Raw genomic sequence first — 24,321 nt, forward strand, 5'->3', positions numbered from 1 at the left:
AGATGCAAGGACTTGCATCTGAAGAAGTGAGGTTCTGACCCACGAAAGCTTATGCTCCCAGTACTTCTGTTAGTCTCAAAGGTGCCACAGGACCCTCTGTTGCTTCTTAGTAGCAAAGGCGCTCGCTCAGGTTTATTGCCGACGAAGCGCGGTGCTAATGTCTCAGCTCAGTGGTTACTGGTACACTTAACACACGTATGCCTGTGATAATGGACCAGCTCAGTCAGTGGTGGGACTTTCCAGTGCCCCCTAGGCCAGACGAAGGGTTAAAGTGAGGTATCCCAACAGTTATAGACTCGGATAAACAACTTACGTATCACCTTATGTGTTTCAAGACCTGTTTGTTACCTCCCCTTGTACTTTCCTCCTGAGGTTTCAGACAAAACATCCCTATTCACCACTTGTCTTTTACTTTTACTCTGTTTTAGACAAAAGATCACTATTCATCACTTTTGTCGTGTGCTAAGTTAGGGTGTTCTTGCACTGGCCTGCTGGAATGTGTTTACACATTCAGTGTGTTTTATCAATACTAGCAGTACCAGTGCCCAGTTCGTGTGCCAGTCACTGACTTGCAGGCAAGCATCTGCTTTTGACAGGGCCTGACTGTAGCTTGTAGCATAACTTTTGCTGACTTAGGTTCAGGCCTCAGGCCTTGCACCAGGCCCAAGCTTCAGGCTCTCTCTCTACTACAGGCTGGAGTGCTGAAATATATTTTACTTTGATTTGCTCTAGATGACCACTCGGAAGCTTCTGCTTCTGCAGAATGTGGTCATCCGTTTGTTTAGCGGGACAAACAAATGTGAGCATGTTAACACCAGCCACCAAGGTCTGCACGAGCTTCCCATGCCCTTCCAAATATAATGCAAGGGATTTGTTTATCCACAGAGCCCAGGACCAGACTATCCCCTAGACCAAATTGCCCTCTCTACCTGATTGCAACAACAACACGTAGTGGGAAGGCTCTTGTTGTCTGGCCCCAGAGGGGAAGTCTTATTTTGGTATTCTCAGTGAAGGACTGTGAAACTCACTCCTCTTGTGGGGTGAATTCCTGGTCCCACTGGAAGTCTACGGCAATAAAACCATTGACTTCACCCACAGTCTGGGGAAGCCTGAGCTGGGTGATATATACCACAAGATGAAATATTCTATGTATAGAATCATAGAATACCAGGGTTGGAAGGGACCTCAGGAGGTCATCTAGTCCAACCCCCTGCTCAAAGCAGGGCCAATCCCTAGACAGATTTTTGCCCCAAATGGGCCCCTGCAAGGATTGAACTCACAACCTTAGGTTTAGCAGGCCAATGCTCAAACCACTCAGCTATCCCTCCCTGCCAATGTAGTATTGTAGTATTGTAGCTGTTTGACTGTTATTTCTGCGAGGCAGGAGTCATGTGAGTTCTCTCTGGAGATGAACGATCTTTTGTGGCCATCTTGTCTGGCCATTAGCAATATTTGGTTTAGCTTTAGTCTTAGTGCTTAGGTACAAGCCATCGTAGGTGCTTTGCAAAAAATCTAAAGTTAATTTTAAAATCTCTCTGTCAAGAGCATGTGATGGAGGGAGGTTGAACACTTGTTAAGGGGCTAGGAGATGCCCCAGAGCCCTCTTGCATTCCATGTGCACTTTCCTGAATGAGCTGCTGCCACTCCCTAGGACACTGCTCTCCCCACACCCACTGCTTCTCTCCCTTTCCACAGCCCTGGCCAGTGTTAAACACATGCAGTGGAAGGCGTAGATCCATGAGGATCTGGGGACAGCACAGCAGCCAACAGCTAGAGACTGGACAGTTTGCACCTCCTGGACTTCCGAGCTCTGCTTTTACACACTGACAGGTTTAAGCAGAGCTTGGAGCTCTGCCAGGGAGGCACGTGTCATGGAGTCCCCGGGCGATGCTCTGGGACTGCTCCTCACAAAGCCAGTCAGGACTTTGGGGAGCCTCCTCTCCCTCGGAGCAGACCGTCTTCAGGGCAAGAAGCTCACATGGCTTCACCTCCTGGGTCTATCCTGGGAGCATTCAGCATATGCCCCTCCGTGCGCTTCCCACAGCGAGTCCGCTCTGGCGGAGTCCTGGGGAAGCCAGAGGGTTCTGCACCCCCCACTTCGCAGTCAGACATGACTCTCAGCCAGCCAGTAAAACAGAGGTTTATTAGATGACAGGAACACGGTCTAAAACAGAGCTTGTAGATCCAGTGAACGGGACCCCTCCGCCAGGTCCATTCCAGGGCCCAGCGAGGCAGACCCCCGTCTGCCCTCCCTTCCAGTCCCCAGCTAGCTCCAAACTCCAACCCCCGTCCAGCCCCTCCTTCTCTGGGCTTTGTCTCTTTCCCAGGCCAGAAGGTCACCTGATCCCTTTGTCTCCAACACCTTCAGTTGGTACCTTTGCAGAGGAGGGGCCCAGGCCATCAGTTGCTAGGAGACAGAGTGTCGGGCATTTATGTACCCTGGCCCTTTGCTCTGCAGCAACCATACACCCTTATCCCACCACCTAGATACTTAAGAACTGCATAGGGGAAACTGAGGAAAACATTAAGAACAGTCCCACTTCGTCCCAGCATGTTCTGGAGCAAGCTGCCCCCTTTCTGGCCCCTGACTGCGCCTCTCTGTCACTGCTCCATTGCACTCCAACGAGCAATTCGCAGATGGTGCTGTGTGCCCTGCTGATGTGGCCCAACCCAAATGGGATTTCAGTGGGACTCTGAAAGGTTCTTTTCTAGCCTGCTAAGGGGGCCACATTTCAACTCTCTGCCTCAAACCAGGAACACTGTTCCTGGGATCTCTCAGTTGGGGCTGGACCTTGCTACTGCCTCTCTTCCCAGAAAGGGCTGAACTGCTTTGGCTCAAACTTTCAGCAAAAAGAAATGCCTTTGAGTAGAGACTAGCTCTGGAAAATGTCATCCCAGAAGGGTGAGAAAGGTGTCAGTGAGACCCAACCGAGAGAGGTGCTTTCACAGGACGGCCTCAGCCATTAGCTGTGCCCTGTCATGATAACTGGGGCAGTTGGTCCCTGTTTGGAAGGGCTGACTGGCCTGGTTCAGCCAGGCCCCTTTGGAGAAGAGGAGCAGGAATTGGAAGGGGTGGTCACAGTTAGCGCTCGTCCCTTTTTACGCATTGCAGCCTGAGTGTCTCTGCGTGGCAGCATGTTGGACAAATGCTAACTGGGCCCCACATTTGCTGTCTAAGCTAAGGAAGGCAGCAATCCTTTGATCATAGAAGGAGGTGGCTGAGGGACCAGTGCATTCCCCAGCAGGCTCTGCAGGACCTTCACCAGCTCCTCATCCCCCGACCACGTAACCTCATCACATTGACTCCTGCCTTCCCCAGTGCTCTGCCATTATCAGAGCAGGAGCTGCGCACCAGCCAAATGGCTTTGCGGTTCCCCAACTCCCCAGTCTGGCTGCAAGTGGTAGGTGCTGGCCTGGATGATTCGTGGGAGCACAGACAGGTCAGGAGACAGACAGAGAGAACTGGTGAGGGAATCCTGGATATATGAGGAAGTGGGGGAGGTGAGAAAAAAGGTGGCACCTTCTCACCAGGTTCAGCTGAGTTGCCTTTCCAGTCACCCAGCTGGACCCTACAAATGTCCTTCCCCCATTTAAGATACCCATTGAGACCTGGTGCTTGCATCTGCCCCAGGGATAGCAGAGAAACTGTTCTGATTTGGGGTTTCATCCTGGATTTTCAGTCTCACGAATGTTTGTTTTGTTTCTGTCCCTCAGGGTCCAGCTGGCAGGACCTTGGGGCTGATCTGATCACACCTAGGACCATGGTGGCTGCTTTTGACTATAACCCTAGGGAGAGCTCTCCAAATGTGGATGTGGAGGTAACCAGCACCAGTCACTTCCTGCCTGAGGCTTACTTCTCTTTCTCTCTCCTTCTCTGGTTTACCTTCTTACGCTGGATCCCTTTGGCCTGACCCTGCATCATCATCTTTCTGAGTGCTTGTGAAAGTCTGGGAATAATAGCCTTGGAGACAGAAGTTTTCCCTTTATCCACCGAGCGAGGTCTGGTGCTTGACTGTGCAGACTTCCCCTACTCTGATCGGAGCGTGAGACCCAAGTTCAATCTATTCAGTTCAATTTTGACTGCAGCTGCAGTGTGGAATCAGGCCCTGTAAAACACAGTTATTGGTAGCTAACGCTTTTGCTAGAGCATTCCCAGGCATTGGGCCCACACAGAGGCCGCATCACTGTTTAGATATGAGTCAATGTTCATGTTGCTCCGTTCATGTCAGTTCCTTGCGCTCAGACATCTCTGGGCAGAAGGCTGACCTGTTTCTGGTGTTTCCTTTTATCTTCACATCCAGACAGAGCCTGCTTCCCTCACTGGGAGTCGGACTCTCACAAGCCTGTCACAATGGCCTGGGGAGTCAGGGCACAAATCCCAAGGCCTCGGAATATTTTATCTCCCAGAGAATTTCTAAGATGGAAATGAAAATGGGAAAGGGGTGCAGAAGCTTGTGAAAGGCAGGTCCCAGGAGCATTGTTTGTGTCTAACCATTTCCTTCCCAGCGCTGGGCTCTCTTAACCACGTCCTTACTGTGCCTCCTTTTAGGCTGAGCTGACATTTACTGCTGGAGACGTTATCACAGTGTTCGGGTCCATGGATGATGATGGATTCTATTACGTAAGTACTGTGTCCAGAGAGTCTGAGAGACATGCAGCCCAAAGGGCTACTCCCAATCGACTGTCAGAATAGGAGAGACTGGGAAACAAAATGGAGGCCTGTCAGCAGGGACTGTCCCAAACACAATGAATTCCAGCCTTTGGTTTCTTACATAATCCCAGTTCGACACATTCCAGCTGGGGTTTGTTTTCTGCATTTTACCTTTAAGCCATTCTCTCTCTCTCCAGCCCCCGGAGGAGGGGAGCCCCCCCGCTTTCGTTCTCCTAGTTCCTTTCTTGGCATAACCCTAATACAGCTATTGCCAAACTGGAATCTATGTACTGTGCACAGTGTGTACATGAACAGTGCTCAGCAAGCACACCACATCTGCTGCAGGCTGAGTTGTCATTAAAGAAGTGCCATTTCTTTACAGCCATTTCTATTTCTCTCTCTGTTCCTTGTTTTCTTTATCCGTGCCATGGCCTAGTTTAATTATAAGTGATACGTTTGCTGGGAGCCTGGAGGGCTCGGGAGAGACCCATGGGCCTGGTTCAGATCCAGTTAGGTTGGCAGTGACTGAAAGCTGGTGATGTCCACAGGCTCCGTGGTGGCTTATTTGAAATGAATTGGTTCTTTCAATCTGGTTCCCAGGTAGGGGACATCCCAAAGAAACCCCTTTGCACTAATGGCATAAAGGCGTGGTCTGAATTCGAAGCCTGAGAACTGAATGTGCTTTGAGCAGGGGGTTGGACTAGATGACCTCCTGAGGGCTCTTCCAACCCTGATATCTATGATTCCATGATTCAGGCAGCTCTAGGTGTTACCAGTCTGTTCTTGGTATAAAACCAAACCCATTCATTTCGGTTAAGCATACTACGTGACAACAGTGTACTTGCCTATGATATCATTTACACAGGGACTTGGGAATTACCAGACACTCCTGATGTTGTCAAAGTTTCACTGTAGCAACAGTGTGTCACAAACATTTTCTACTAAATGCAAACTCTCTGGTTGGTGAGGAAAGAAAGTCCCTGTATAAAAGACGCATTTAATTTAATTCCCTCCCAGGGCTATTACAGGTGCCCAGGAATCTTTCAGGGTGTTTGCAAGAAATTGGATATTTATGTTACACAGTGTTGGGCCAAGATCCCTGTCTTGCCTACAAGATTCTGTTTTCAAGTTTAGTTCTGCACTCCATTTACTATGGCTCTATATTCCTGGGTCCTGTTGGATAAAGTATCTTTGCACCTGTTGTTATTCAGAGAAGCTTTAGTTAAACCCCCAATGCCAAATAGAATCAAAAGGATTAAGAAAGTCACCAGAACAGGCAAATCATTTCCTTTTGTTTCTCCAAAGTCAGTTGCTGTTCGTCCAGGTGTCAATGTGCTCTGTAGCTTTATGGTGATCAGTGTCTATCTATCCATCTGGCTCCATTGTTTGTCCCTTTACTCTGCTCCTCACACTGACCTGTTCTTGAAGTGAGAGTGGAACAGGTGTTGGTAGATCTGCCCACGCCGCCCCCAGCATAATACTAATGACAGGAATCCCCAGCTCCTACATAGTGCTTTTCATCATCCCCACCCTTTGTATTCCCGGAAGCCCCACTGTGCTAGTATTCTACAAACACAGAACAAAGAGACAGTCCCAGCTCCAGAGTTTAGCTCTCAAAGCGCTTTACAATGGAGGTCAGGACCATTATCCCCAATATAGAGATTGGGGAAACTGAGGCACAGGAGGGGACATGACTTGCCTAAGGTCACCCAGCAGGCCAGAGCCAGGAACAGAACCCAGGCTCTGACCTCCAAGCCTGTGGGAGCAAGGCAGGCCACATTTCCTAATGACCTTAGCCGGGTTTAGCCACAGGCTGCAATCTGCCCAGCCCAGTGCAATGGGGTTGTCTGCTTCATTTCTCAAGTCAGTCTTTCTTAGTGGCGTATCTAAGAACTACTCCTCTGACCTTGCAGGGGGAGTTAAACAGACAGAGAGGCCTTGTCCCATCTAACTTCCTGGAAGCTGTCTCTCTGGACGGAGGAATGACTGAGGGGCTTCATTTGGAAGACCAAGACACATGTGCAGTGAATGCCGAGAGTCAGGTAAGGTGACATGGTAGCTGATCAATGCAGAGGACTCTTGTGACAGAAACTGTTGTTACCATCTCCATATAAAAGGACGTCCAGTAATTGAGAAATGGGAGAGATACAAAACTCCAAAGTGACCAGAGGTGTGGAGTGGAGGGCATGAGTGCAGCCCACCCCATCTCCTGCAGCCACTCAGGTCACTGCACTTTGCCTAGTGGGTTTTATCACCCGGAGCAGCTCAGGTGTTTGGAGGGAATTATTAGGGTCACTTGTTAAAGGAGGGGAGAAGCCTCTAGGCAAGACAATGCTTTGAGGACTTGCTCCCTCACTGCTGCATGGTGGTGAGTGTGACACACCTGAAAACCCTCTGGGACATCCCCACACGCACCTCTGTGAAAAGGATGTAAGGCCACGAGAGCGCCTCTCAAACCCAGGAAACTCACAGCCAGAAAATCCTGGCTCAGCTGCTCCCTCCCCTGCTTCCTGGCACAGCCAGCCTGCTCTCCCCAAAGCAGACCCCATTCTGTGCTGCCTTACCCCCCTGCAGTGCCTCTAGCCACTGATTGCCAGGGGAAGTCCACACTTAGTTGGGCCCTAATTCTCAAAGGGATCTCAGAGCTGTCAGCTACCTTTGGGAAATTACCTCCATAGCTCCCCACTCCCTGAGTGCCAGAGATGTCAGAACTGTGCATTAGCCACAGGCCTAGTCTGGCACCAAGCCTCGGTCTGTGAACAGGCACATACCCCCGACTGCCCCAGTTCCTAGGATTTTCTGCCTCTTAAAAGAAGCTGGAACTGTTAGTGTCACCCTAACTAAATCCTTCCTGGCTTCCCTGCCTCCTGCTAGTCCTGCACCAGCCCCCCCCCCCCCCCCCAGCTCCTGCCCTCCTCCATGGCTCAGCCAGCCCCTGCTCATTTGCCTTTGCCTTCAAACACACTAGAGTCTCCACAAGCCTCCCTCCCCAGCTACTGCACCATCTCCCTCATTCTGTAATGTCTGTCTGCTCCAGTGCCTTGATTTCCTCCCCAGTCAGGGAAGGTGCTGTGCCTGCTTTGCACAGGCTAATTGCCCCATCTTCTAAAGCCAGCCCAAAGCTGGGCCACCTCAGCTGCTGGTCATGGATGTTCAGATTCCTTTGACCCTGATTTGAAGGGCTTGTCTGCTTGGGAAACGTTTACCAGTTGTAGCAGTTTAATTTTACAGGTATCGTTAGAGAGCTGTAGTTACACTAGTACCACTCCCCTTTGGCTTTTTCAGTTTAGCTTAAACCACTTCCAAAGTGACAAAAGGTAAACTGAAAATACCTACTCTGACCCTGGAAGAAGGGTGCCCCGCTAGTTACGGATATCAGTTTAAATTCACAGGACAACTTTCCTTAGTCTCTGCATTCCCCAGTGTGTGAATGGACACAGATTAGGGTAGAGGGCTCTGCATAGCTCTCTTAAACAGATGTCCCCGTGCATCAAGGCATACTAATCCCAATTAAGGTCCAGCTGTTTTTAATGGCTCTGTATCTATGTGGCTTGGCACGTGATTCCAAAGCTGGGATAGATGGAGGCTGTGTATTTGGGGAATCAATTGTTAGTGATTGAACTTATTACATTCCAGGATTTAACTGGTAATAGGCTGCCTGCTGTACACGGACATGCTTCCCACGTCTACCCATTCCAGTTCCTCCCTGATATACATTCCTCCCAAGTGAACCAGTATTTACCTTTGTTCCCCTCAAGGGCTGATGTCAGCTCACATTTATATCAAGCTCCATACATTTTTGAGAAAGTTACCCCAACATCCTTCCCAGTTCCCTGCTGCGTTTATTAACATGAACATTGAGTATGACCCGTTTCGAGGTCAGGGCACCATGTGCTAAGAACTGTGTATAAATATACAAAGACATGGTCCCTCTCCTGAAGAGTTTATGTTCTCCGGGTGTTTCTCATTTGAATCTTTGTCACACATTGTATAGCTTGAGTGAGTGATTACAAAGGGGAACCAGGAATAGGACACTGAATTCTATACTTGCCTCAGCTTCCCCAGGTGTGGGTATAAGTTCTGATCATGGCGTAAGTGCCTAGATAGGTACGACAGAATGACCACCTTCCTCCCATAGTTAGTGTCTTATGAGGCTAATTAATGAATGCACTTGAATTGCCCCAGGATCTTCCAGTGAAAGGAACTAGAGAGAGACACGTATGAATACAAAGTTTGACTCTTGGTGGTTGAGAACTTGAATCCTGAAGCTGCTTATGGCTGCCTGCCACATTCAGTGATGTCACAGGCAGGTAGCCGTGACCTCACCTTCACTTGCATGGCTGAGACTGCACTGGAGGAGGAGCCAATTAGAAAGCTCACCAATGGAAAGAGGACATTTGGCATGAGTCTGACTGGTGGCCCTGATGGATTAATAGTTATGGACCCTGCTTTGTTGCTGGCTGTGAAGTGGTAGGCGACAGGGTTTGTCTCACTACCCTAGTGTTCCCTTAGCATTGTCTCTGCAGAGTGCCCACCTCTCACTAAACTCAGAATTTGTATATCCTGACGGTTGTGTCCATTGCAAAACAACGTGGTATCGGATTGAAAGGGCACTGCCGGGAGGCTCCTGGCAGTGAATGTCTTTACACACTCCCCTAAATTACCAGAAGAAATATAGCAATAAAGCTTCGTTCCAGGACCCTTGAGCTGCATTCTTACTCCGATTACATAGTATAGCCTCCCCCCGCCAGGTATAGCGTCATGAAAATGAAATAGTGAGCACCAAAAGGCAGGCAAGGTAGAAGTGAAGGTTCTCCTAGTAGCACTGAGCTGTCTACATTGCATGTATTCTGTGGGCTCAGTCCTCACCCCTTGTGAATCAATGTAGTCATTGATATCAACCCAGCTACATCTGGGGGAACTGAGGATTGACCGTAACCAGCTAGCATATTTTTATAGGCCTACTCTTGTGTTGGTTAAAAAGGGTTAGCTGGCATGGCTTTAAACACAGCCCATTTGCTGAGGCTAGACCTGGCCGGGGAGAGGGAGTGGGTGCTGGGGAGAGTGAAGCTCTCGCATTTCCCGCTACCTTTGTTCGTTTCCTGCAAAGCTGGGTCAGCAGAGCTGAAAAAGCAGCAGCGAGACAGCATCACTGGACTCTTGGGGATGAGATTCCTCCTGCCAGGTTGCCTAGCTGCAGCTCTGAGCCATTCTGCCGGCTTGGGCGGGGTCACTGGACACCATGATGTCACAACAAAGCTGTGAGCTTCATTCGGCCCTACTCAGATCTTAGGAGCTCATTCAGAAGTGATTTTCCAATTGCTTATAACTTTCTGCATTAAGCTCCCCCGCCCATCACCAAGCAGGGGCCCAGCCCCTCCGTGAGGACGATTTCCAGACAAAGCAGAGGAAGGAGGATGAGTTATGTGAATCACTGGTGATTAAACGATTCGTACAATTCTGCGAACATGGGGGATATTTTTAACTCTCCAATAACTGAAAGAGATGAAGGGATTTTGCTTAAACTTTCAAACAACTGTCACTTCTGGACTCAGGCTAAGCACTGAAAACTCATCCTCAAAGGGAAACTCCCTGAGAAGTCCTGAGTAGATGAAAACAAGATGCAACCGTGAAAATCCCATGGTGATGTCAATGATAGTTGTTGCTATCAAGGAATTGCTCTAATGGGTGTACTTTGCATCAGTAATATGCAGATTCTGTCAAAGACTGAGGTTTGTAAAGCACCTTTAGAAAGTATTCCATTCTAATTGATTTCATCTATTTATTTCTGCCCATATTATGCACCCCTGGCGGTTATATTCTTCAGAGAATGAGGAAAAGAAGAGTCCAGTGATAGATAAGAATGATACATAGAGAGAGAGAGCAACCATGTAAGTGTATGGGAGAAGGTCTCCTTAATCCCTTGCCTGGCCTGCCCTGCAGCCAGACTTCTCTCCTTCCCCTGCTGTGGAGTGGCTGGCTGCATGAGGCTCATTACCAAAGAGAAGCCATGCTGTGAAGTGCAGTTGTTTGGAACAATTATCTGGTGGTTTTGGGGACTGTGGTATGATGCTGGTTTCTTAGAAATAAGGGATAGAAAGGGCCTGCTTTGTCCTTCAGGCTGGCCCCTGCGAGGGCAAGGTTATTCTCTGCACAGTAGTTTATGGTGCTTTACCCAGACTGGGTGTAGCTGTCCCATGTGATGGGGCTCCTACCTCCGCCTGCAGGCTGATAGTTTCCCATATTCAGCCTGCATTGTCCTTTGCTCAGTCTTCTCCTATTCCTCCTCATTGTGTTCCCTGGGGCTCCCGTAAACAATCCAAAGACTAGCAAATTGACCAAATAGGTCATGCGGGTGGTGCTAGTCCCTAAAATTAACCCCGGTGGATAATTGTTCTGTTTGACAGCACTCACAGAAAGGATTGCAGCTGTGGGGTGTGACTTCCTGCACTCCGCCATTTGAAGGGTGCAGGGGGAGCAGATTTATTGTGTTTTTCCTTTTTAACATTTGATTTATCATTTCAGAAAAAAATCATGAGTAACAGAGAAGAGAAAAGGCTAACATGATTGTTCGTTTTTGCAACACTAACACTGTTTATCAAGATCTTTCCAGAGTAATTTTTCTTCATTTCTTTTCTTAGAGAAATATCCAGAACTGAATTTCCATTTGTTACTTACCAGTTGAGTCCACTGCCTCTATGTAATTTTGTGTGTGTGTGTGTGTGTGTGTGTCATTCACCAGAGATGGCAATCAGAAGGACTTGTGACCACAAACACAGTTAGTCATGTCCTTCTAACTGATGGAGATTTGATAATTGAATTGATCTATTCAAATATAGTACAATAATACTGTTGTTATAACCTATTGTCTATCAGCCCTACATGGCGAGAAGACGTCCTACAGTATAGGGTCTTTATTTTATAATTTAACGGACAAGGGCAGAACAAGATCTAATGGCTGGAAGCTGAGGTTAGACAAATGCAGGTTGGGAATAAGATGCCAATTTTTTACATTGAGAGCAGAGAACAATTAGGACAAGTTACCCCGGGATGTGGTGGATTGTCCATCATTTGGAGTCCTTACATGAAGACGGAATGTTTTTCTAAAAAATATGCTGTAGCTCAACCAAATATGTTGGGCTTGACAGGGAGATGTTCCCTGGCTTGTGTTATGCAGGAGGTCTACATTAATATAATGGTCCTTTGTGGCCTTAAAATCTATTAAATCCATGAACAGCAACAAGCCCCTGGTTATCTGGGATGCTGGAAAGCAATGTTGTAGTCACGGTGCTTGCTGTTAACTCATTGGATTTGGGAGCAGACGTGCATTTTGCATCAGTACCAAACCAAATTCTCTAAAAGGTTCATTTAGCTCTTTCTCGGGAATACTGACTCCACTTTTGTCACACCCTCTCCTAAACAATGGCCTCTTTCCATGTAACACCCCACCCCACAAGATGTTCAGGAGTTCTGACTCCCTAGAAGTTGTGTTTCAGCTCATCTTATAATCTGTTCTTCTTGGAAATGAATGAAGTGTCTGGAATAACTAGAGGTGAATTTAACTCTAAAGAAAAAGAGACCATGGACACCTGCCTTTCTGGTTAACTGTTAATGACACAGAGCAGTTCAGCAGTGCGGTGATGCAGGGATGCTAAGTCTGTTATTTCAACACAGGAAACAGGCTCAAGACTGCCAGTCATATGAGCCTCCATTTCTGCTTTTATGCAGCAGCAGAGGCTTTTTTTGTAACAAGCTCCTGGTAGCAAAGTATTCCCGTGCCCAAGTGACACTAGACAACAGCATTCTACGAACACAGTCTTCTAGTCGCATTTCCTCTGCTTGTCTCCAGAGACAGCCTCTGTGCTCTTTGCTAATACCCCTCCCTAGGCCGAACATCGTGCTGTCTAGATCACTGACTCATGCTCTTCCCAGGCAGAGCAGGATGATTTAGTTGGGGACTGGTCCTGCTTTGAGCTGGGGGTTGGACTAGACGACCTCCTGAGGTCCCTTCCAACCCTGATTGTTTATGATTCTATGATTCTGTTAGCTAGACACTTCTAGCCCCCGATTCATGAAACCACTTGTGCCTGTGCTTAACTCCCATTGACTCCTATGGAACCGAAACTCAGACTGGGGGCTGTCCTGAATAGCTAAGCTTTCCTGACCAGAGCGTCTAGTGATGCAGTTTCAGAGCAGTGTGCTGGTGACGAACCCACCTCTGCTCCTGCCTGCAGCTGCTCTTTGGGTGACTATGCTGTAGTGAGTACAACTGGAAGCTGGAAAGATGAGTCTCAGACCTGACAAGTCAGTGGCGATGTTCAGTGCCCATCCAGGAGCCGTAGACAGGGCAGAGGAGGGCAAAGGCTGGTTTATTGTGATAGGCTCCACAATGCATTAGCAGCCCAGGATGGCTAAGGGCATGGCTGAGCTGGAGAGCTTCCTGATTTTGTAAGCAAGTCGTTTTTAAGTGAGGTGAAACTTGGGCTACACAAGAGGAACCAGACTCCTGCAAGGGGCACAGTCGTCTGGAAACTGCCTTAGCGTCTGTCTACACTGCAGCGTAACCCCGGGCGTGGACTCAGAGTTGAGCCCAAGCCCCCCTTCCATCTACACACAAATTGTCTTGGACTCAGGCTCAGACCCAGGATCCTAGGACACCGAGAGGGTGGAGGGTTCAAGCTTGAGTCAAGCTGGGATCTAGGGTTCAAGCCCCATCATTCTGTAGTGTAGATGCAGCCACCTCAGACTCGGGTTCTGGGAGTCTGCCAAGAGTATTCCATAATCCCATAGGCCAACTTCCTTTGTTCTCTCTCTCCCAAGAATTGCCAGTTGACTCCAGGGAAATGGAAGCAACTCCCCCTTGTTGTATTACAGCAGCTCAGGAAATCAGAGTTTAACCCTTCCATTTTATTCTGATTGCCAAGCTCCAAATACCCCTTCAGAGAGCCTTCTGCGTTTGAAATGGACACTGACCAGAAGCGCGCTGCTTCATGCTTGTGGGAGCATGGCCAGACTTGGGAAATCTCTGCTGTGGGGCCAGCAAAGCAGTGGATTTAGGAGATGTACCAGGAATGACCACGCATAGCAGCAAATAGCGAAGAAGCTGGCAAATTTACTGGCCGGTGACCAGGGCAGGGAGAGGACTACGCAGCTCAGGACTGAGTACAGGGAAACCGGGGACTGGAGCGGCACCTTGGGCAACTCGCCAACATCATTTTATGAGGCGCATTTAACCAGGTGCTGGGCACGGAGCCAGCCTGGGGGCTGATGGCAGCCAGCGGCAGGCAGCAAGTGAGGCCACCAAAGCTGACATTGGTCCCAGAAGAGGCTTTGGAGCAAAACCAGCTGCAATACAACCTGGGCTGTACTCAGAGGAGCTTTTTGGTGCCACAGGAGGAACCACCGTGGCACCTGCAGCTGAAACGGAAGAGGTAGAAGCCGTCCTGGAGCCTGGTAAGTTTCTGGCTCCATGTTAATGTCTATTAATATAGGAATGGGATGGATTTCTATTCTGTGAACTAATGCAAAAGTTAGTACTAGCCCTGGCTATCAGCGTGTATCTGCTGATGGCAGATTGTATGGCAGCACCTTGGTGTCTCACCAGCAACCCTCGTCCTGCCCCGCCATGTGGAATTCAAAATGGTAACCACAAAGTGCAGACAGTAAAAATACCTTGAGAAGTGAATTTCTACTGGAAAGGTGCACAGTTTTGCTAGTGCTTTCCTGTGTGTTGAAAATAATAACCTTACATTGCTATCCCTGTAAGCACTCCGCCCTGTAACCACTCAGGGGTGTAATGAGCCACCCGAAAACCGCGAAGCGGAGGCATGTGGAAATGTATTCCATTTACAAATCTAGTCCAGTTCAGTTTGAGGGAGTCCATGCAGTCCATGGGTGCTGAAATCATTTGTCCCAAATACAACTGGGGGTTGACATTTTCTCCAGGGAGGGGGATGGCCATGGAGTTCTGTGTGTTTGCATTGAGCCATAACAGGCTAAGCTGTGTGGAAGCTAATGCAGCATCCTGTTGGTTCCCTCATGAAGCAGGTAGTCACAGAGAAGGTTGTATTTTCCCAGCCCACCTCAGTAGCTGACCAGCCCACTGCACTCGTAGATGTGCTGTTCAGTCACTAGACATTTAAATACTTCAGTGGCATACACTGCAGGATTCCCATTAACACCTCTCTTTGCCAATCAGGCACCACAAGAACTGTTCCGTCCTCCAAAATGCGGAATGCCAGAAATGATAGAAAAACCTTGTGCAGTGTATGGCCACCGACCTCCCCCGGCTAACTCAAGTAGTTCTGCAATTTTAAGGCGGGGGGGAAGCAGCTGTAATTTTTAACTTACCATTGTCTCTGGACATCTTCGCTGCGATTAACCAGGCTGTGTTCAGGGAGCGTCTGTGGTCTGTAGCATCCCTCTCACAATATATTGAAGTTCGGTTTGGAAAAGTAACATTTTATGTCCTTGAAATTCCACAAGGATTCTTCCTGTGCTCCTGCATGTGAGAAGAAAACCCTCGGTGTCTGGTCCTCTGCCAGGCCCCTCGCCCCCTACTGGCTGCAGCACCTCCACAGCTCGCCCACAGTGCAGCAGAAGCCTGGACCAACGTACCTCCACAGACCGTTCCAAGAGGGACTGTTTCCATGATCAACTGATGGCTGAAGTTCTGGACAGGGCCCACAAGCAGGTCCAGAACCACGGGCAGAGGGACTTGCGGCGAGAGGCAAGGGGAAAGGCTCAGGCTGCCTTTGAGGACAGGTTTGCAGCTTAGGAGCAGGCACTTTCTTTGTAGTTCCTGGACGAGAAACGGCGGCTAAGGGAGGAGGACGGAGCTCAGCAGAAAGATCGTTTTGAGTGGCTGCTATCGCTAACAGGCTCCTGCTTCATCCCCCACACCAAGGCCCGAGTCTCCTCGGCAGTTCCCCATGCAGCAGTCCAGAAACAACTTGGACAACGCCATGGCTGGGTGGCCCATGCAATTGGGCCCAATGAGCGGCAGGCCAGGGCAACTGTGGCACATGCAGCCCTCCGTATTGCCCGTGGATGCCTCTCCCACTCCTCCCCCACGCCAAGTGTGCAGCACATGTGGAAGGAAGGGAAGGGGGTATGGAGAGCCAGGGGATATGCAATGGTAGGGGGATTCTGTCTTGAACATGGTTTCACTGTTTGCATTTGTTCATGCACTTTGTTCTCTTTTTTAAAGGTTTTGTTGTTGCTGGTGTTTTGGTGTGCTAATGGCAGCCGGGCCATGTTTATAAGTTTATTGCTATCACTGCATCACATCATACCGTGTGTATTTCACATAATAAAAGTAACACATGATCAGGGACAATTGCCAGACTTTCTTTATCAGTACAGTTAGCTACATCAGTCACCTTACGTCAGTGGTTTTCAAACTTTTTTTCTGGGGACCCAGTAGAAGAAAATTGTTGATGCCTGCGACCCAATGGAGCTGGGATGAGGGGTTGGGGTGTGGGAGGGGCTCAGGGCTGGGGCAGAGAGTTGAGGTGTGGGGGTGAGGGCTGCGGGGTGGGGCTGGGAATGAGGGGTTCAGGGTGTGGGAGGGGGCTCTAGGATGGGGCAGGGGGTTGGAGTGCAGGAGGGGGTCAGGGCTCTGGGCTGGGGTGCAGGCTGGGGTGGGGCTGGGGATGAGGGGTTTGGGGTGCAGGAAGGGGTTCAGGGTTTGTGGGGGGCTCAGGGCTAGGGCAGGGGATTGGGGCATGGACTTACCTCCGGCGGCTCCCAGTCAGCGATGCAGCTGGGGTGCAGAGGGTGGTTTCTTGCCTGTCCTGGCACCGCGGACTGCGCTGCGCCTGAAGTGTTCAGCAGCAGGTCCGGCTCCTAGGCGGAGGCGTGCAAGTGGCTCCGCGCAACTCCCGGCCAATGGGAGTGCAGAGCCGGTGCTTGGGGCACGGAACCCCGTGGCCCCCCCGCCTAGGAGCCAGACCTACTGGCCACTTCCGGGACGCAGCGCAGTGTCGGAACAGGTCGGCACTAGCCTGCCTTAGTTGGGCAGCACCGCCAATGGGACTTTTAACATCCCAGTTGGCGGTGCTGACCAGAGCAACCCAGTGCCTGACATGCTGCAACCCAGTACTGGGTCATGACCCGAACTTTGAAAAACACTGCCTTACATCAACCCACACTGTGTATCAACCCCACACCCCTACCCCCATTTGATATTCAGTGAGGTCATTCATAAGTACATTGCATGGCAGTCAACCCCCTCCCCACACACACACAGCTCTGAAACCCTCCACAAGCAATGAATCTTCCACCCCCCCCACACACAAGAACAATCATACAGGTACCATCCCCCTCTTCCGTTGGGCCAGGCAAGCCCACGCTGTGGGAGCACAAAGCATCCCTGCCTTCTGGTGCCCAGTACATCCAGCTCCAGCGTTGGGAGCTGCACTTCGTGGCTGAGCGTCCCGATTCAGCAGCCCCTCGCTGTCCTAGGCCCATTCTGGGGAACTGGCTCCCTCTGGCTTCACAAGGGTTGTGAAGGGCACAGCAAGCCTCTGTAATGCATACAGCATTGATGACACGGGTCTGTAGACATCTCCAATGGGATTTCAGTCTGCCAAATGCACATTCAGCAACCATTCCACACCTGCTGACAGTGTAATTAAACCGTCTTTTGCCAGGGCCTCTGAGATCAGAGTATGGATTTATAAGCCAAGGCAAAAGTGGGTACACGGGGTCCCCCAGAATACCGATGGGGACAGTAACTCCGTTCATGACAATGTAATTTGGTGGGAATAGTGTCCCAGCCTGTCCATGAATGTAGACTCCCAATCGGCAAAAAACCCTGGCATCATGACCTTTCCCAGTGCAACCTGTGGTGACACTCATAACTTGCCCTCTGTGGTCCACCAAGGCCTGTATAACAATGGAGTAGAACTCTTTGTGGTTTATGTGCTCGTGTGCTCCTTGAAGAGGGCAAACTATGAGCACACGAGTCCCATTAACAGCCCCAGCACAGTTTGGAAACCCCATTTTCTCAAAGGCAGCAACTACTTCAGGAATATCTTTAATGCCCGCCACCTTGGGGTAAACCACACATCTGATTGCCTCAGATATCTTTACCCAGAGTCGACTTTCCAACCCCAAACTGGTTTGCAACAGACCTGTAGTAGTCTGGGGTAACCAGCTTCCAGATGGTTATAGCAACCTGCTTCTGGACCACCTTGGCTGCCCTCATGTATGTGTCTTCACACTGGAGAGCTGGGGCAAGCTGCTCACAGAACACTAGAAAAGTAGCTTCCTTCATGCAGAAGTTCTGGACCCACTACTGGTCATCCCAGGTCTGCAAGACAATGTGGTCCCACCAGTCTGTCCTTGTGGCCCTGCTCCAGAAGTGCCAGTCTATAAAAGGGATATCAGTGGATGTACTGAGCGTTATAAGCAGCATCAGCCACTTTGAAACTTCCATGTCTGTGTCCTTCTCCTCCATCATTTACTCTGTCAGGTGCCTTCAATGGGTCAGAAAACACCACTGAAATATCCACCAGTGTCTCACCGAAGCTGTGCATGTTTCCTGAAACAGGAGTGAAAGTGCAAGTGAGAAAAGTTCTTCAAACAGCACCCCCTCCATGTTGCTGGGACTGCACAGACAGTTGGGCAGAATATATTGGTGGGCAGTTCAAATTTCCTGTAATGTGCAGGGTAGACAGTCAAGTTTTCCCTTCAGGGTACCATCAACAAAGGTCTAGAGCGGCCACATTTTGGGCGGATGCTAGGAAGTCTGGAATGCCGTTGGATGGACTCAGATCTGCGTGTTGCAGTGTGGATGCCAGAGCCCCGAGTTCACGTCCAGGTTAAAGACCTAGGGTTGGCAATCAATGTAGCCACTTGAGCTCTGGGGTCTGAAACCCAGGTCTGCTAACTCAGTCCCATTGCCGCTGGGCTTGTGTTGCTGTGTAGACATACTCAGACCGCGCTTCACAGAAGCCAGCATGCTAGGCAGGGAACTGCCTACGCTAGCCAGTGGGAGATGCTGTGAGAGGGGTGTGCGCGGTGCCCCTCCTTCTCCTGGAGACAGGCACCTGTCTCTGCTAGTGATTCTCAGCTGGGACCCCACTTTGGAGTTAAGCACCTAAGGTGATTTTTGCAGGAAGCTTGGTGGGGGCAGGGAAAGGACGACCTCTGGTAATGTTTAGCCCAGTGGTTCAGCTACTCCCCCTGGGATTTGGGAGAGCCCCTGAAAAGGAGAAGGGATTTAAACTGGGCTCTGTGACCACTGAGGGAAGTGATCTAACTCTAAACTATGGGATATTCTGATGTGGGGGCCCCACAGCCACTTCTGTTGAAGCTGTTCCACTGTGAATTAAATCATTAGACTCCTCTGGGCGAGAGAGCGCAGGCACAGCATGGGACTGACTCTAGCCTTGTGGTCAGTGCGCTCCCTCGGGATGTGGGAGACCAGGGTCCAGGTCCACTGCTCCAGTTGCTCTTTAATGATAGAGCCAGAGTGAAACCATTTCAACAGGAGAGAGGGAGGGCGGCCACCCCTCCCCCCATCAGAGTATCCCATAGCCCAGTGGTTAGAGCTCTCGTGTGAGAGGTGGCAGATTCCGATTCAAATCCCTCCTCATCAGGTGGAGGGTGGGGACTTGAACTGGAGGTCTTCTGCATCCCAGATGAGAAGCTGAACCACTAGGCTAATATCTGTGGGGGCCTCCCCTTGCCCCATCCCACTGGTTTGTGTGATCTCCCCTGAGGGGCTGGTCTGCTGGGCAGCCTGTAAGCACACACTGAGTTCCGCATGTAATTTAGGCAGCCGAATACAAGGGGCAGGCAGCAGCGTGTATGCTGACAGGCAGAAACCAAGGCACCGAGGGAACGTTTCACTTCAGAAACAGAGGCGCCAAGTGAGTTTAGGCACATAGGGTCAATGGGAGTTTTGCAAATCACACGCCTAAATCTGGGACTTTGTACTTTTGTGACCCTAGGCCAGAGTGACTTAGGAGCCCACATCCCATTGTCAAATCCCCGTACGGGTTTTGGAGTCCATGACTCACCGTGAGACCGGCTGCCAAGACATGGAAGTGCTTTTGAAATGTTACCTCCATAATTTCTCTTTGCATGAAGGACTGGAGTTTCCTGTTTGAAGAGGGGGCGGGATCTCAGCCTGTGAAGGGCCTTACTCGTTCTTAGGGGAGAGGCTCCAGGAGCCAGGATTGCCCCCAATGTTTGCTGTGATTCTGTACATTGCAGTAATGCCCAGAAGGCCGAGCCCCATTGTACAGTGTGCTACACACCTGATGTGCTTGGCTGAAGTTGGGCGCCTCTTTGTGATTGTTGCTGATTGCCCCTTCCTTACTGCTGGAAACTCAGTTGCTTTACGGTCACTTGCTCCAAGGATCCCCTCTATGTCCAGGTCCATGATTAACTCCTCCCTGCCCATCATGTCGTATGCTGCTTCCCATAGTTACTATTGGCCATGGTTGAGCTGTGATTGGTGCTGAGGGACCCTGAAAAGGCTCAGAGCTCAGGTTTGGCCCAGCAGCTGCTGCTATGGGAGAGTTCTAGCTGTCGCACATGCTTGGCCAAGCAGTTTGCCCCTGCACAGGCCCCACATACATCCCTCCCCATCAGGCCCTGGGCTCCCCAGTCTGAGGAGAGGCCTAGTGGCACACCCTGTGGCCCAAATGTTTAGTGGGTAGCCCACAGGCTGACCCCCTCAGCAGCCTACTCCGGTATCTTTAGGGCACAGCCTTGAAGGCCTGCTTCCCACCACCGCCACCCACAACCCTCTGTTCCTGTCACCCAAAGGCAGATGGCTGCATTGTCTCCAACTCTCAGCGTGTAGCCCAGAATTTACCAAGGGCTGTGCAAAACCTGATCCCATGCATGGTCTTGGTTGGCGCTGGGGAGCATTTTAAAGCCACTTGAAATGGCCTGGCTGAATTTGCTGGGGAGGTGGCCTTTGCTGGAAGAGATGACCAGCTATAGACATGGGCTGTCAGGGTTTTGTCTCATTGTACGGCCTTTCTGTGGCAATGATGTCACTGCTGGGGTCTAAACTCTTCTCTCTCTTTTGTTCACTCTTTTCCTGTTTAGCTGAATTCAGATGGGCCTGGTGAACAGAGGGACCCCTTGCCTAACATTCCTGAAGTGCCACCTTCCTGCACTCTCGTTTGTGACCCGAGTCCAGACCAAGCATCACTGGAGACTCTTGAATCAAGTGACCTGTCCACTCAGAGTAAAAAGAAAAGAAGCTTCTTCTGCAAGGGGAAAAAGCTCTTAAAGAAACTAGGGCCCAGTAAGAAGAACTAGAAAAGGATGTTGCTGATCTCTGGAGGCCCAGGCGGGGAGATTTCTGACAAGGCCTCTGCAGCAAACTGACCACCGCAGAGAATTGGAATAAGGAAAAGTGAACTTTAATTATTAAAGACTTGGAATGGCTCCAGCCCTAGGCCTCCTTCACCTCATCTTCACATAGAGCCCTGCCGCTGTGGGACTGCACACTCAGTGTAGCAAGTGTCTGGGCAGAGGTAGTGCTCCTGCAGCTGGGGCAGTGCTGGAAGGGGCCTGGGCGCTCGGGTGCAGGTACCTGGGAAAGGGGCCTGGGCGCTCGGGTGCAGGTACCTCGCAGTAGTGTGCCCAGATCCAACCTGCTCTCAGCAGCACCAACTCCTTGTAAATACTTTAATGTCAAAGAAGATACTCCGGCTGTAAGTTTGCTAACCGTCCCGACGCGTAGGAAACACTCCTTTGTTGTAAGACTGAGACCCCGGTGACTAGTGGGCCCTGGCGTTTCTCTCTCCCGTCCAGAGGAGGCTGTTGGCGACTCCTGCACTCCCTGAAATGAGGGTTTGCACTTGACTCTCCCCCGCCGGCCCCTTTTGCTGCCTCTGGGCTGCTGCGTTAGACAGTTGTACTGGAAACCGGTGACTATGCAGCTGTGCCTGGGAGCCTCCTGCCTGTCTCAGCCGTGCTGCGCTGCGACAGTTCACCAAGAAGGGAGGAGTAGATTGGGGGGAGGGCAGAAGCTTCCGGAAAATGAGGGGGGGGGAGGGGACAGAGTGATAGGAAGGGGAGTGAGGGGTGGTACTGAGACTTGGCAGGGAAGGGGAGGGTCAGCCATGTACAGGCTGGGATGGAGGGTCCTGGGTGCACCTGCTGGCTTCCAGGCCCATTCCAGCCCTCTGGGTCCCACTCTCACCTCAGCCTCCCTTGTCCCCCCCCCCCCCCCCCCGGCATGCACAAGTTTACACGGGGTGGCACCACCACAGTGTTTCCATTGTGAGGGCACTAGTTCTGCCCCCCCCCCCCCTCGGTTCCAACAGCCCTGGAGTCAATGCCCCAAAGCATTTTGCAGTAGGGGATACATTAAATAGCTTTGCATCTCCGCAGGGCTGCTGGCAGAGTTAGCAGGAGTCTGCTGGAGTCACATTCCTGGCGTTTGCAGTCGGTGCATGGCAATTGCAGTCAGCCGGGGATCCCGCCTTATTTGACTTGTCTGCTTATTTAACTATTGACTGGATTGTTTCGATGTTTGTGTGATCCTGACGGTGCGTGTGTCTGGAGAGCGGAACTGGGAGCAAACCTCCGCCAGCGAGTTTGCAGCTGTTTTCATAAGAGACACCATGTTCCTTGCATTGGGAATGCATCCCTTTCTACCGCCAAGGAGAGTTTTGTAATACATGGTTCTATCCTTTTATGGCAGCGTTCATTCCTTTGCATGTTTCAGGTGGGTATTTGTTTGAGCAAGGCAGTTATGTTTGGTATTTGAATGACACTCAGCCACGGGTGTTGGTGATACAGTATGTTTGTATTTAAAATCAAAATTTATTATAATAAAATCTATTTTCACAAAAATACACTTTTTCTACAAAAAAGGGTAAATTCACTACTGCTTATTTTTCCCACCCAACCCCCCGCCTTCCCCTTCCAAAACAAGAGACAATGGGGTGCTCAGAGAAAGGTTGTCCAGAGATGCACTTGCTACCCCTGAAATCAGACCAGCTAGCCCTGCCCTGAGGAGAGGACATGCTGAGGTGGACATGATGCTGCAAGAGGCTAAAACAACAGTAGGTGGGGCGGGGGAATGACAATCGGAAGCACTGCTGTATGTAGCACTCAGCGTGGACAGGGGCATGGCATGAAGAGGGGGGGCGGAGTTTGTTCNCCCACACTTAGGTGGGGTCTCCGATCCCCTGGGCTCAGCGCTGCCCTGGCTGTCCCAGTGAGGGCAGGCAGGGAGCTCGCTGCTTTGCTCACAGCATCAGAGCCAGTGTGCAGGGGGGTGGGGAGCATCTCTCCCTCCCACTCAGCCCCAGGGCTCTGGTTACAGGCAGGCAGGTATCCTGGGCCTAGCAGCTCCTCCCCCCTGACAGCCAGGTCATTTGCATTTTCACTGACTGTTTCAGTCTCAGCCGACTGGTTCCCTGGATTCAAATTAAAATCCTCGTCCATTACCGGAGCTGGGCCTGGATCCTGTCCCAAAGAGACACAGTCATCCCCCAACAGGACCTCACAGCCGGTATCCTGGAGAACCCCAACGACCAGCCAGCCTGACCCCTCCTGGGTCTGCACAGGGATCCAGGCCATAGGCAGGGTGAGGGCCTTTATCCCGGGGACCTTCACCCAGGTCACACAGCCCTTCAGCATCTGCGGCTGCACCACCCGGGGCCTGACAACAATTCTCTCTGTCCCAGGATCTCACCACCCCATGAATGTCTCCCCATTGACCACCACCTTCTGCTCCCACTGGGAGTCCGAGGGGCCTGAGCCCGGGAGAGTCCATGCAGACATATGTGCTGGGAGGGACCAGGAGTGAGAGCCAGTCTGCCACCCCGCCCATCTGGCTAAACAGCTCTATGGCCTTGGGGTCCAGGAAGGGGACTAGACACCGGATCCTTTCTGCAGGGCCAGCCTGGTTCCAATTGCCAGCCTTCCCAAAGGCCCTGAGACAGGCATCTATATCTCCCCCCTCCTGAACCTGGGGCCAGGGCCGGCTTTAGGAAGGGCGGGGCCCAATTCGAACATTTTTGGCGGGGCCCCGGCAGGGATGACTAACAAAAAAAATAATGTAAAAAAAAGCCTTTCATTTCTTCCATGTATTATTTACTTTCCATAACTATATAAATAATAAAATTATATATTATGTACATTGCATCATATATGCTGTTGATCGGTTATTAATGAGCTCCGTTTCATGTGTGTGGGTCCCCGCCACTCCCTGGGGGTGTGCTAGGGTGACCAGATGTCCTGATTTTATAGGGACAGCCCCGATTTTTGGGTCTTTTTCTTATAGGATCCTATTATCCCCCACCCCCTGTCCCGATTTTTCACACTTGCTGTCTGGTCACCCTAGTGGTGTGCACATGTGTGGGTCCCAGCTGCTCCCTGCCCCCCTCATTGAAGCAGGTGTGCAGGGTTACTGCCCTGGGAACTGCAGGGCACCAGTGGACATGGGACTGGCTGGAGACAGGGGTGTGTGGGGCTGGCTGGCTTTCGGCAGGGCCGCAGGGGGGTGCGGCAGGGGTTGCCTGGAGACAGGGCAGGGGGTGCGGCAGAGGCTGGCTGTGGGCAGGGGGTGCAGGGCTGGCTGCACGCAGGGTTTAAGTGGCCCCCAGTGCCCTGCTATCGCGGGGCTCTGGGGGCTATTTAAAGGGCCCAGGGCTCCCCTGCTTCTACCGCCCCGGCCCTTTAAA

General features: G+C 50.9%; 1 protein-coding gene across 16 annotated transcripts in view; it reads left to right on the top strand.

Annotated features, from left to right (window-relative positions):
* TSPOAP1 (TSPO associated protein 1) overlaps window positions 1-22,483 on the top strand; it is a 171,614-nt gene extending 149,131 nt beyond the window's left edge. For 9 of the 16 annotated variants that reach the window (XM_034752887.1, XM_034752885.1, XM_034752886.1 and 6 more), the window contains 4 exons: window positions 3,715-3,818; window positions 4,550-4,621; window positions 6,565-6,693; window positions 20,723-22,483. In XM_034752887.1, coding sequence (XP_034608778.1) covers window positions 3,715-3,818; window positions 4,550-4,621; window positions 6,565-6,693; window positions 20,723-20,938 — 521 coding nt within the window. In that variant the 3' untranslated portion in view covers window positions 20,939-22,483. Of the gene's footprint in view, window positions 1-3,714; window positions 3,819-4,549; window positions 4,622-6,564; window positions 6,694-10,478; window positions 10,543-11,176; window positions 11,332-13,471; window positions 14,105-15,136; window positions 15,990-20,722 lie in introns of those variants that run through there. The other 7 variants (XR_004643465.1, XR_004643466.1, XR_004643462.1 and 4 more) reach the window with 7 other exon arrangements.
* Window positions 22,484-24,321: the final 1,838 nt, after the last annotated feature.

This window comes from Trachemys scripta, chromosome 18, assembly GCF_013100865.1.
Source record: "Trachemys scripta elegans isolate TJP31775 chromosome 18, CAS_Tse_1.0, whole genome shotgun sequence".
NCBI lineage: Eukaryota > Metazoa > Chordata > Testudines > Emydidae > Trachemys > Trachemys scripta.